We start from the raw sequence: 12934 nt of genomic DNA, 5'->3' as shown, positions 1-12934 counted from the left end.
AATTTTACAAATACAGAAGATCCACTTACTGTGGGCTTCTTTAACACAGTTTTCCACGAGGTGTTTTGCATTGCACATAAGGATGCACATTTTAGTAAATTTGGCTGAGGACTAACAGACCTTCATTAACCGGTCAACAAAATTGTTTCCAAACAGTAAAATGACGTGACCAACAGGAAATACTATGCATGCATACATACACGGGTGGGATGTTTTTCATCAAGATGGAACAATAGAAAGCCTATCATCTTAAAGTCGAAAAGCTATTATTGAACACGCAACTGCAATTAGCGGAAAAACACTGGTCTAAACAGCGCACTTAATGCGAGCGGTTCCATATGTGACAGATGAAAATCCGTTAGAAACAACTAGGATGGGTTGCTAATATAACTACGATTGTGCCTTTAGCTTCTGGACAATGAAATAAACTTGTAATGAAAGCCAATGTTTGTCTTCTCTAGTTTACAACAGCCCTGTGACCGGCCTCTGCTTCACCATGGCTTTATGGTAGGCGGGAGCAAATTGTTAGGTTCTGCACCAGAGTCCCTCTCTGAAGTTGAAGAGCTACAGATGGTACTCTCCTCGGTGGCCTGTGTTTGCATGCTTGCTAACTGCTAGCACAGGCAGACTCCTGTGTCAGCTCCTTTCAATGTTTGCTGCAAACTTTTGGGGTAAGCGTCGCATTCAGAGGCAATAGTGGTTGGGCATGTTTTTCCTATACTGATTGCTTGAAGTAAAATGTTCAGGTTTCAAACAATGATACTGCCTCAAATCCACATTGCAAAGTGATGGGTGACGCACTGATAGCATGCCTACCATTGACTATCGCCTACGCACTCGAATGGGAGGCGTGCTTTAACTTCGAGTTGAAAGAAGAAAATTGTAGCTCTTTAAAATCATGGCCATCAAAACAGGTAACAATTCTAAATGCAATTCCACGTTATTTGTTGCGTAATGACTGGGCTTATAAAAGAACATGTTGCTCCAGTACCAGCTTTTTGAGGAGCTGCTCTTGCCCTGTGACCAGCAGCAATAAGCTATTCCGCTCCTCAAACTAGGCTCTGTATGCGTGATAAATAAGATGCATGACGACTACCCAAAATACACGCACCGATTTAATTCCACTAAATTATGCTAATTAACCTATAGATGAATAAGCATGACCAGTCATGTGTCTTTTCAGTAGCTTACCGATTAACATCCCTAGTTGCACATTTACCTGAACTATGACACTTCCTGAGCTAATGGAAACTCCACCGAGAACACAAAACATTGGCTCAAAGTGGTGTTTGACAAAAAAAAAAAAACTCTGGAAATCTGTATTTGCAAAGTTATTTTTGGATAATTATTAAGTTGAGTGTTCAAGGTTTCCAAAACTGTTTAGAAAAACAAAGAAAATGTTTCCAAATAAGTGTTTCAAACTTGACCAAATCACCTCAGCTAATCAAAAGGAACATTGAATGACTCCAATGTAGCGTTGGAATCAGAAGAGCCCTACTCCACTGTATTCACTATCCTGGTGGATAGAAACATTGTTATGGGATACATTTTGAACTGCAAACCATGCTCAGTCCTAAGTTCTTGCTTTTAATGTATTTTCAAAATTTCTAGGTTGTTTTAATATATTTTACATTTTTCTAATTTCGCTATCATACATTATGCTTGACAATGGATGACGATGGCCGTGTTCCCTCTCTGCCTTACCTGGAGGTAGCCCATGAGGTCCTTCAGGACTGGCGAGCGCTTCTGTTCCAGCATGCTCTTCAGATTAATGATGATGGGAATCATGCTCTCGATGAACACTTTCTTCTGGACCTGTGGGTGGATGGATGAACAGAGGTTTGTTAGTTAGCCGTTGGCCCCCTCTAGTGGCTTGGAACACAACATTTGTTGGTTTAAGTAGTGCTGGACAAATACATGTTTATTGTAAGTCACTTTGGATATAAATGACTGCTAAATAGTAATATTATCATTACTACTACTTGTTTTAGAATACACAATTGTGTGTCCTATTAAGACGTGTTGCATGTAAAATAATTAAAGAAAGCTTAAATTGCAACCAAATCCAAGTCCTGGCACCCCCTTTTCATTATACTAAAATTGTCATAATTTATTATTACTACTACCGCCACCATTATTCAAAGCTCAACATACCTGTGAGACCACCTTCTTCTGAGCCACCTGCATGACGGCCTTGGCCATGGCCATCTGCTCATCCTCCTGCGGCTCGTCACCACCAGCCCCCGCCGCTCCGCTCAGTGCTGACAGCTTGATCTCCTTGAGGCTGAGGATACCAAATGTCTCAGCCAGCACTGCCGCCCCGTCACCGTCCAGAGGCAGCTCCCCGTCCACGAAGCACGCTGAAGGGAATGGGGTGGAGGCAGAGACACAGCGAAAGAGCAGGAGAGGCAAAGAAAGCATATGGAGTGAGAGAGACAAAGGTGCATACATTCGAAAAGCGCTCACCAATACATATTTGAAGAGTACATGTCATTTCAATGTAGCCGTTTTCTTGGAGCGCTTACCGAGGATGTTCTGGCTGATCTTGATGGTGATGTTAAAGCGCTGGGCGTCTGTGAAGTGCACCAGCAGGAACCTATAAATCGTGAACCTCCTTTCTTTGTTCTGGGCTCCTTTAAGGGAGAACTTAGCCTTCTCACTGGGGGACAAACAGACATTTACTAGTGTTTCCCAACCTGTCATTGACTAGGGACTGGCAAACTACATAATTGCTATCGAATAGAATGACACCCTTAAGTCCATTGTAACACATGGCACACATTTCCAATTCGCACAATTGCTCAAATAGAATTGCCGGTTCAAAAGTCTAGCTAGTTCACAATTACACTACAACAGCAAAGAACAAATCCCATACTACTCATCCACGGATTAGAAATCATTTTTTACTGTGAAAATATCGTGTGACCATCTTCACCATCGGAGTAGCTGATCAGCAATATCTCAGAGTGCAAGTTCAGAATCACCAAATTAGAATAGTCCTCATCATCCTTGTAAACTCAGCAAAAAAAAAAGATCTTCATTGTAAAGGGTTTAAACAGTTTCCCATGCCTGTTCAGTGAACCATAAACAATTAAATGAACATGCACCTGTGGAACGGTCGTTAAGACACTAACAGCTTACAGACAGTAGGCAAGGATACTAAAGAGGCCTTTCTACTGACTGAAAAACACCAAAAGAAAGATGCCAAGGGCAATAAATTGCAATGTCCGTACAGAGATGCCTAAGACAGCGCTACAGGGAGACAGGATGGACAGCTGATCGTCCTCGCAGTGGCAGACCACGTGTAACACTAGCACAGGATCGGTACATCCGAACATCACACCTGCGGGACAGGAAAAGGATGGCAACAACTGCCCGAGTTACACCAGGAACGCACAATCCCTCCATCAGTGCTCAGATTCTCAGCCTATTGTGAACAGAGGCTGGACTGAGGGCTTGTAGGCCTGTTGTAAGGCAGGTCCTCACCAGACATCACCGGCAACAACGTCACCTATGTTAGGCTATCTGACCGCCAATTTAAGCTCAACAGAAGTTGGGTGACGCAACAGGAGAACGACCCAAAACACAGAAGTAAATCAACAACAGAATGGCTTAAACAGAAGAAAATACGCCTTCTGGAGTGGCCCAGTCAGAGTCCTGACCTCAACCCGATTGAGATGCTGTGGCATGACCTCAAGAGAGAACTTCACACCAGACATCCCAAGAATATTGCTGAACTGAAACAGTTTTGTAAAGAGGAATGGTCCAAAATTCCTCCTGACATTTGTGCAGGTCTGAGCCGCAACTACAGAAAATGCTTGGTTGAGGTTATTGCTGCCAAAGGAGGGTCAACCAGTTATTAAATCCAAGGGTTCACATACTTTCTCCACCCTGATTGTGAACGTATAATTGTTTGTGTGTTATTAGTTTAAGCAGACTGTGTTTGTCTGTTGTTGTGACCTAGATGAAGATCAAATCACATTTTTGACCAATTTATGCAGAAATCCAGGTATTTCCAAATGGTTCACATACTTTTTCTTGACACTATACAAACTCAGGAAAAAAATAAATGTCCCTTTTCAGGAACCTGTCTTTCAAAGATAATTAGTAAAAATACAAATAACTTCACAGATCTTCATTGTAAAGGGTTTAAACACTGTTTCCCATGCTTGTTCAATGAACATGCACCTGTGGAATGGTCATTAAGACACTAACAGCTTACAGACGGTAGGCAATTAAGGTCACAGTTATGAAAACTTAGGACACTAAAGAGGCATTTCTACTGACTCTGAAAAACACCAAAAGAAAGATGCCCAGGGTCCCTGCTCATCTGCGTGAACATACCTTACGCATGCTGCAAGGAGGCATGAGGACTGCAGATGTGGCCAGGGCAATAAATTGCAATGTCCATACTGTGAGATGCCTAAGGCAGCGCTACAGGGAGACAGGATGGACAGCTGATCGTCCTTGCAGTGGCAGACCACGTGTAACAACACCTGCACAGGATCGGGTACATCCGAACATCACATCTGCGGGATAGGTACAGGATGGCAACAACAACTGCCCGAGTTACACCAGGAATGCACAATCCCTCAATCAGTGCTCAGACTGTCCGCAATAGGCTGAGAGGCTGGACTGAGGGCTTGTAGGCCTGTTGTAAGGCAGGTCCTCACCAGACATCACCAGCAACAACATCGCCTATGGGCACAAACCCACCACCGTCGCTGGACCAGACAGGACTGGCAAAAAGTGCTTTCACTGACGAGTCGTGGTTTTGTCTCACCAGGGGAGATGGTCGGATTCGCGTTTATCGCCGAAGGAATGAGCGTTACACCGAGGCCTGTTCTCTGGAACGGGATCAGTTCGGAGGTGGAGGGTCCGTCATGGTCTGGGGCTGTATGTCACAGAATCATCGGACTGAGCTTGATGTCATTGCAGGCAATCTCAACGCTGTGCTTTACAGGGAAGACATCCTCCTCCCTCATGTGGTATCCTTCCTGCCGGCTCATCCTTACGTGACCCTCCAGCGTGACAATGCCACCAGCCATACTGCTCGTTCTATGCGTGATTTCCTGCAAGACAGGAATGTCAGTGTTCTGCCATGGCCAGCGAAGAGCACAGATTTCAATCCCATTAACACGTCTGGGACCTGTTGGATCAGAGGGTGAGGGCTAGGGCCATTCCTCCCAGAAATGTCCAGGAACTTGCAGGTGCCTTGGTGGAAGAGTTGGGTAACATCTCACAGCAAGAACTGGCAAATCTGGTGCAGTCCATGAGGAGGAAATGCACTGCAGTACTTAAAGCAGCTGGTGGCCACACCAGATACTGACTGTTACTTTTGATTTTGACCAACTTTGTTGAGGGACACATTATTCAATTTCTGTTAGTCACTTCTGTGGAACTTGTTCAGTTTATGTCTCAGTTGTTGAATCCTGTTATGTTCCTAAAAATATTTACACGTTAAGTTTGCTGAAAATAAACAGTTAATTAAGAGGACGTTTCTTTTTTTTGCTGAGTTCAGAAAGCAATTGGTAGCTAATATAAAACTACTTTTAGCCAAAAATAGGAGCATAATTGTACCTGGCCGCTTGAGGGAATTTGTTGTAGGTCTTGTGTTTCTCATAGGAGTTGAAGTGGAAGATGCACTCAATGAAGTGCTGTGAGAACATCACTGGGTTCTTCTTGAGCAGGAGGTGAACCAGGCAGTACTCACAAAGACTGGAATGGAAATAACTGTGATTAATTTACTAGTTCCCTCAGTTATGTTAATTTTTTGCCTTTTGTATTGAGTGCATTGGAACTGGTGACAGTGTACATAATGATCACCACTTACCTAGCAATGGTAGGGTCAGAATCCACCAGCACTGCAATGAAACGGAAGAACAGAGAGCCCTTCCATTTGACAAACTCTTCCTACAAACAGCAACAGAAACAATTCTTTATCCTCCTCCTGACAGTGACAGGTTTATTGGAAAAAATGTTTACATTGTGGCTTTAGCAAGATGAATTCAGGAAAAACAAGTATATATAATTCCAGGATTACAGCGACTGAGAATAACACTTAAGAGGGCATAGTCGTTTAAGAAGATTGATACATTTTAAGTCAATCAAGCCATAGTAACACTTAATTTTCTGTCAGTTTATTGTCCTCTGGCCACAACCGGTACAGCAGAGGGCACTGTATTGTTTCTGAGTCCTACCTGCAGCAGGTTAGTGAGCATGGTGAGGGTCTGCTTGCGGATGAGCGGCTCCTTATCGCGGAGACAGGCAGACACGTTGGGAACGTAGCGGTCAACCATGTTGGTGTAGCGCACGCACAGGTCACACATAACCACAACCACGTTGCTACGCACCGCCAACTCGCTGCACAGTTCCAGTTCGCGGGCGAACGCTGGCAGGTATTTGCGGGTCAGCTCCTCGTGCTGCAGGCACAGCTTACCTGGAGGGAGACAGGAGGGGTGGAGAGTTCGCGATCCAGTAATTTTTGGAGCAGAGTGCTTATGGTATGCTACTCTTCCTGGGGTCCAGCAAAATTAAGGCAGTTATACAATTCTAAAAACATTGTGTGTGTGCACTCAGGCCCCAACTCCACTACCATATATCTATAGCACAATGGTGTAGGGGCTAGGGGTTGTTTCTGGACAGTGTCTCAGCCAAAAATACATTAATTTCCAGGAAGGTGGTCTGAGGTGAGGTCATACCTAGCGTGATGACAGCATGAGCCCGGACACTGCTGGGCATGGAGGAAGCCTTAAACTGAGACAGAGGCTGGGAGCAGGCCAGTTCCTCTGACCCCTCTGTTAGAACACGAAACACACAAAACATGTATAGTAGAAAAAAACATTTGACATAGCTGTGAATGGACCAGAAGAACAATGCATAAGACTGATAAATTGAATGTGACCAAAGATACTGAACAGCTGATTTTACAAAAAGGTTTTTCCCCCCTGTAGCACTTAAGGGCTCCATAACATTCTAATATTCTCTGAATAATGTATTAAAATACCTGACTGTTGTTCCACACTGGAGGTGAGGACAGACTGGACCAGGAGCACAATGCGCTTGCCCACTTTGGAGGGACAATGCAGCGACGCCACGCCTAGTGTGTACAGGTGCTTTACCTGGCCGGAGGAAAAAAAATTGAGTAGGTAGATGGATGGGCAAGATGACCTCAATGAAGCCCAATTAATACACAAAATATCCAGTTTACACTTGCTTTGCAATAGTATTCAAAGGACCGGTCAATGAGTGATTCTGTTAATATGTTCATTTCTCTCACCACCAAATCCTCATTCAAATTCTGTGCTCCGTTTTCATTCAGGATGACGCCGGAAAGATACGCCTCACAGACCGAGACTAGTTCTCCACAGTGTTGGTTAAGGAATGTCTGCAAAGCATAATTTAAATTCTGGTTAGCGAACACGGTCCACATTAAAAGTTGGGAAGTGAGTTACTGGGATTTATTTGAATATTTGTGGCTCGCACACAAAAACTACCTGTGTGTCACTGACTGCCTCTGCCTTGCCCAGTCGACACAGAGTCTCCACACTGGCACTGATCACCTCCAGAGGCATTTCAAAGCTCTTCAGCCAGGTAATAATGTCCTCTGCCATTAAAAAATATAAAATAAGTTAGATTCACAAACAAGAATTAAGGATAGCTAGGGTCAGGGCTATTTCCAGACCACATGATGCGACCAGGAATAAATCTGGACCCTAGTTATAGTCAAGGGCACAGAATTTCTGCCAATCAAGAAAAACTCCTACAATAGAGGGGAGGGAACCAGGGCCTACATTTTTTTTATTTTAAATAAAATAAATCTACCAGTCACTCAGATTTCTTTACCAGCCAAAATGTAATAGTAAGAATTAATGTGGTATATTGCTAAATTTCATTCCATTTTAACCAAAATAACAGAGACAAAATATTCAGCTGCCCCTTTAAGAACAGGTTGTTACCATAGTAACATGGCCACTCCAGTCATATGAGAGATTTGGGTTCTGACTAGGGCATCTCTTCACTGAAGCAGAAGACTCAAACTAACATTGAAAAACAACCGAGCTTGTGAACAAAACAATGTAAATAGCCAAGAAACACGAGGACAAAGTCTCAATTTGTAAACTTGAGTAAATTAGACAAACTTTTATGCTTGTGCGCAGCACCTCCAAAACTAAATCATTCAGCACTTCACTCAGTATGCACGGCTCCTCTCCTCTGCTGCTTGAGGCAAGATATAGGATGCATATTTCTTTGTACGATTAGCAGATATGAAACCACGTGGCTGGTGAAATACACATTCTTAGCTATAGCTAACTCTAGAAATATTTGGTAGGTGTTAATTTTACGTCTTGAAGGAGCCATCTTGACAGCTCATCCTGTGTCATCCAATTCAAAGCAACTTGGACACCCACCGACAATCCTGCTCTTGGTGTCTTCGTTCAGATGCTCGCCAATGTCACCGATCACGCACAGGATATGGCAGGATGTTGCCACTGTGACGTTCTTTGACCTAGAAAATAAAACATTCAGTAAAATATTTGACAAGCACAGGAGATGGGCTGTTTGAAAATACGCAGCGTCCCTTTCTTGACGTAATGACCAGTCTGTATAGTGACTGGACTGGTGAAAGCCATGTGAAACCTCTGCTTTCACCAATCACGTTGTCTAAGGTAAGGAAACAAAGGAACGGAGGAAGAAAGGATGCATTGTCTTAGTATTAAGACAAGGCCAGAGAGCGGGCCGGATACAGTTATTTACAAAAATAAATACTGTAAGATATTTATCAATAGCCTGATCTACACTGACCTGACCAGGTCGTCCCAGGCGTCCAAGATCTTTCCGTAGTCGAGTCGGGGGCAGGAGCTGGCCACTTTGGAGAGCAGCAGCCACGCCCCGGCCGCATGCTCTGCCTCCGTGTGAGAGATGAGGTTGTTGATGAAGGCTGCAGTGAACTTGTTCTGCTTGGACCACACCGTGAAGGCCCTGCTGAAGTACCGGCTGTAGAGGAGGAAAGCAAAGGTTTAATCTTTTTTTTTTGGTCCCCACTTACACTATGGAAGTTAATTGTTTAGGTCAAATTTTTGTTTGAATACGATTCATACATATTTAGTATAATATTGGCTGTTGGGAGGTGTTCCTCACTTCTGTCCAATTAAATTATTTCTGGACATTTAGCGGACCACTTTTGGCTGAATAGCACCCCCAGACGCACTTAATTAACATGAAGTCTCTGAAAGCAGCATAAATGTGCACCTACCCAAGGTCTTGGCAGTGGTCACACAGCAGGCCCAGCAGGTTCCAGGTCAGTGTCTGCTGGGCATCCCTGTAGCTGTAGGAGCCATGGCTCTTCACCTGGCTGAGGATGGTCTGCTCTAGGCACTCCAGGGCTTTCTCCTGGACCGAACTCTCTGCGTCCACCACGGCCGGCACCACGCCCCGCAGCCACGCCTTCTGTACCAGGCTGTTCTCTGGGTGGGCCTGAATAGAGGGTTAGCCCCAGGCACAAAGATATGAGAAACATATGGAGGAAAGAAAAGAGTGTGCTTGTGAATGACTGAAGTTGACTATACAGACCAGAGATCTACAAGGCTCCTAGACCTTATGAGCCGGTTTCCTGGACCATGGAAACTCCATAGGTGAATAGGATGGAAGTGTTGATCTGCTCATGAACAATATGGCAGAAGCTCAACTAGACTAGGGCAGTGTTTCCCAACTCCAGTCCTCAAGTACCCCCAACAGTACCCTGGACTAGAGGGTAGTAGAAGGAGAGGCAGTGAGCAGTGCCACCCAGACAGACAGAGCTAGCTACTCACAGTGAGGAGATCCATGAGGCACTGCAGGGCCTTCTTCTTGACAGACAGGGCGGGGTCACGGGTGCGTTCCGACAGCACAGTCAAATTCCCCTCACTGAGCATGATCACGTTGTGCTTCAGCAGGCCCATCATCGCCTGGACACAATGAGGGTTAGTGAGATTTTAAAGAGCGGGTTGGTCGTATTCGCACACCTTATATTGCCTCAGCAGGTAGAATGAGTAACAAGCAAGAAATGTGCATTCCACAATCTGTGTTTGAACCATTTTTTTTGGGGGGGGGGGGGGGTTCTACTAAGCTAACATATGGAATTATTTCAGGATGGTCATACAAAGAATCAATTAGATACTCTATTTTGAATGCTAGGACCCTTTATTATTTGATTAAACATTGAATTTGGTCTTACTGCCAGTTGCCCATAGAAACACATTGAATAACAGGGTCACACATGGAAAAACTGTCCACCAAAAAATCTAGAAAGAAGTTTGTTTTGAGGTGCCTGTCCTATATCTGAGATAAGAAAGGTCAGGAAATGCATTTATTTTTGACATATTTAACCACTTTTCTTTTTAGGTACTAAACTACTTCCATATACAGTACTGTGCAAAAGTTTTAGGCAGGTGTGAAAAAATGCTGTAAAGTAAGAATGATTATATTTATCAATTAAATAAATGCAAAGTGAGTGAACAGAAGAAAAATCTAATTCAAATCCATATTTGGTTTGACTACCCTTTGCCTTCAAAACAGCATCAATTATTGTAGGTACACTTGCAAAGTCAGGGATTTTGTAGGCATATAGTCAGGTGTATGATTAAACAATTACACCAAACAGGTATAAATTCAAATTCAATATGTAGGTTGAAACAGAAATCATTAACTGAAACAGCTGTGTAGGAGGAATAAAACTGGGTGAGGGACAGCCAAACTCAGCTAACAAGGTGAGGTTGCTGAAGGCAGTTTACTGTCAAAAGTCATACACCATGGCAAGACTGAGCACAGCAACAAGACAAGGTAGTTAGTTATACTGCATCAGCAAGGTCTCTTCCAGATGCGCTGTCCAAACTCTTTTGAAGCAGCACAAAGAAACGGGCAACGTTGAGGATCGTAGACACAGTGGTCGGCCAAGGAGCTTACTGCAGCAGATGAGACACATCATGCTTACCTCCTTTCGCAACCGGAAGATGTCCAGCAGTGCCATCAGCTCAGAATTGGCAGAAAACAGCAGTGGGACCCTGGTACACCCATCTACTGTACGGAGAAGTCTGGTCAGATGTGGCCTTCATGGAAGACTTGCAGCCAAAAAGCCATACCTCCAACGTGGAAACAAGTCCAAGCGACTCAACTATGCACAAAAACACAGGAACTGGGGTGCAGAAAAGGGGAAGCAGGTGCTCTGGACTTAAGCCAAAATGTGAAATATTTGGCTGTAGCAGAGGTTGTTTCTTCTCCGAAGGGCTGGAGAGTGGTACACGAATGAGTGTCTGAAGGCAACATTGAAGCATGTTGGAGGCTTCATGCAAGTTTGGGGCTGCATTTCTGCAAATGGAGTTGGGGATTTTGTCAGAATTAATGGGCTCCTCAATGCTGAGAAATACAGGTAGATACTTATCACACAATACCATCAGGGAGGCATCTGATTTGCCCAAAATGTATTCTCCAGCTTGACAACGACCCCAAACATACAGCTAAAGTCATTAAGAACTATCTTCAGCGTAAAGAAGAACAAGGAGTCCTGGAAGTGATGGTATGGCCCCCACAGAGCCCTGATCGCAACATCATCGAGTCTGTCTGGGTTTGCATGAAGAGAGAGCACCCGAGGCTGCCTAAATCCACAAAAGAACTGTAGTTAGTTCTCCAAGACGTTTGGGCCAACCTACATGCCGAATTCCTTCAAAAAAAATGTGTGCAAGTGTACCTATAAGAATTGATGCTCTTTTGAAGGCAAAGGGTAGTCACACCAAATATTGATTTGATGTAGATTTTTCTTCAGCTCACTCACTTTGCATGTTGTTAATTGATAAATAAAATAATTCTTACTTTACAGCATTTTTTCACACCTGCCTAAAACTTTTGCACAGTCCTGTATACATCCTTTCACCAAAACAATATTTAAAAACCTGGAACCAGGGTCCCTACAGGCGAGTCTTGTGAGCATCCTAGAGTGTGTTCGTGAGAGTCTCACCTTTCCATAACAGGGCCTGAAAAAGTGGGCAGGCCAAACTGGCTGATTTTTATATTATGCTAATTGACTCAATATGGTTAATGGCATACAACCATGCAAGAGAAGCCTACAACTCTTTAAGTCAAGTCAACTACTGACACACTGTACAGTACACACATTAAACAAAGACAGAAGTACGTACCTGCAGTGCACACTTCCTCACGTTGGTCTTTGGGTCACTCACACGGCGCTTCAGTAAAGCCATTGTGTCCTTTGCTAAAGAAAACACGAGCATCACATTACCATCAAATACTGAAATCATGTCCCATCAAACAATGTTTTAAATAAACACCCAAAAAGCCTGCAAAAAAATATATATACTTACACTCAAAACTTGCATGGTCATTGTTTGTGATCTCAATAGTCTTGAAAGGTAAAGTCTTGAAAGTTTTTTGGGTTGTCTGTGAATTTAAAGTGCCTAAAAAAGGAGCAGGGCACATTGAGTAAACAAACAAAAATATCCAACTATATTACTGAATTTAAAGCTGTTGTAGAGCTTACCATCAGAACCTTCACCATCCAAGACAGTCAGGGCAGATGCTAAAATTGATAGAAATGTCAAATTAGTTTAGTATGCAACTAGTATTTGGTGCTTTGTGCATGTGTACATGCATATGTAAATGTGTGTGTGTGAGAGACGCACTGGTGGAGAAGAGCTCTTTGATGCTGCGTGTGGCATTCATGGAGGGCAGCTCCAGGCACTGGGCCAGGCAGGTAAGGGCGTGGCCTCGGACTGTAGGCGAAGCGTCTGAGCGACGGCCAAACACTATGTTGTGGACCAGGAACCTGTGAGACAGGAAGGAGGCTAGTTCTGCGTCCAAATTCTCATTTGCTTCCCTCTCTGGCTGTTCCATCAGAGCCATGGACACGTCCAGTGCAAACATCCGGTACGCCACCTAGGGG

At 43.9% G+C, this 12934-nt stretch overlaps 1 protein-coding gene across 2 annotated transcripts in view; it reads right to left on the bottom strand.

Annotated features, from left to right (window-relative positions):
- The window catches only part of LOC139418153 (non-SMC condensin II complex, subunit D3), a 37244-nt gene that overhangs the window by 8028 nt on the left and 16282 nt on the right, over positions 1-12934 (bottom strand). For both annotated transcript variants that reach the window (XM_071167384.1, XM_071167385.1), the window contains 18 exons: positions 12675-12927; positions 12533-12571; positions 12357-12449; positions 12174-12247; positions 9813-9947; positions 9257-9477; positions 8806-8997; positions 8412-8509; positions 7497-7606; positions 7280-7387; positions 7007-7121; positions 6702-6797; positions 6201-6439; positions 5834-5913; positions 5581-5718; positions 2526-2659; positions 2155-2360; positions 1705-1815 (listed from right to left, as the gene is read on the bottom strand). In XM_071167384.1, the coding sequence (XP_071023485.1) occupies positions 1705-1815; positions 2155-2360; positions 2526-2659; positions 5581-5718; positions 5834-5913; positions 6201-6439; positions 6702-6797; positions 7007-7121; positions 7280-7387; positions 7497-7606; positions 8412-8509; positions 8806-8997; positions 9257-9477; positions 9813-9947; positions 12174-12247; positions 12357-12449; positions 12533-12571; positions 12675-12927 (2442 nt within the window). The remainder of the gene's footprint in view (positions 1-1704; positions 1816-2154; positions 2361-2525; positions 2660-5580; positions 5719-5833; positions 5914-6200; positions 6440-6701; positions 6798-7006; positions 7122-7279; positions 7388-7496; positions 7607-8411; positions 8510-8805; positions 8998-9256; positions 9478-9812; positions 9948-12173; positions 12248-12356; positions 12450-12532; positions 12572-12674; positions 12928-12934) is intronic.

The sequence above is a fragment of the Oncorhynchus clarkii genome, chromosome 10 (genome assembly GCF_045791955.1).
Source record: "Oncorhynchus clarkii lewisi isolate Uvic-CL-2024 chromosome 10, UVic_Ocla_1.0, whole genome shotgun sequence".
Taxonomy (NCBI): domain Eukaryota; kingdom Metazoa; phylum Chordata; class Actinopteri; order Salmoniformes; family Salmonidae; genus Oncorhynchus; species Oncorhynchus clarkii.
This window is presented reverse-complemented; position numbering and strand designations above follow the sequence as displayed.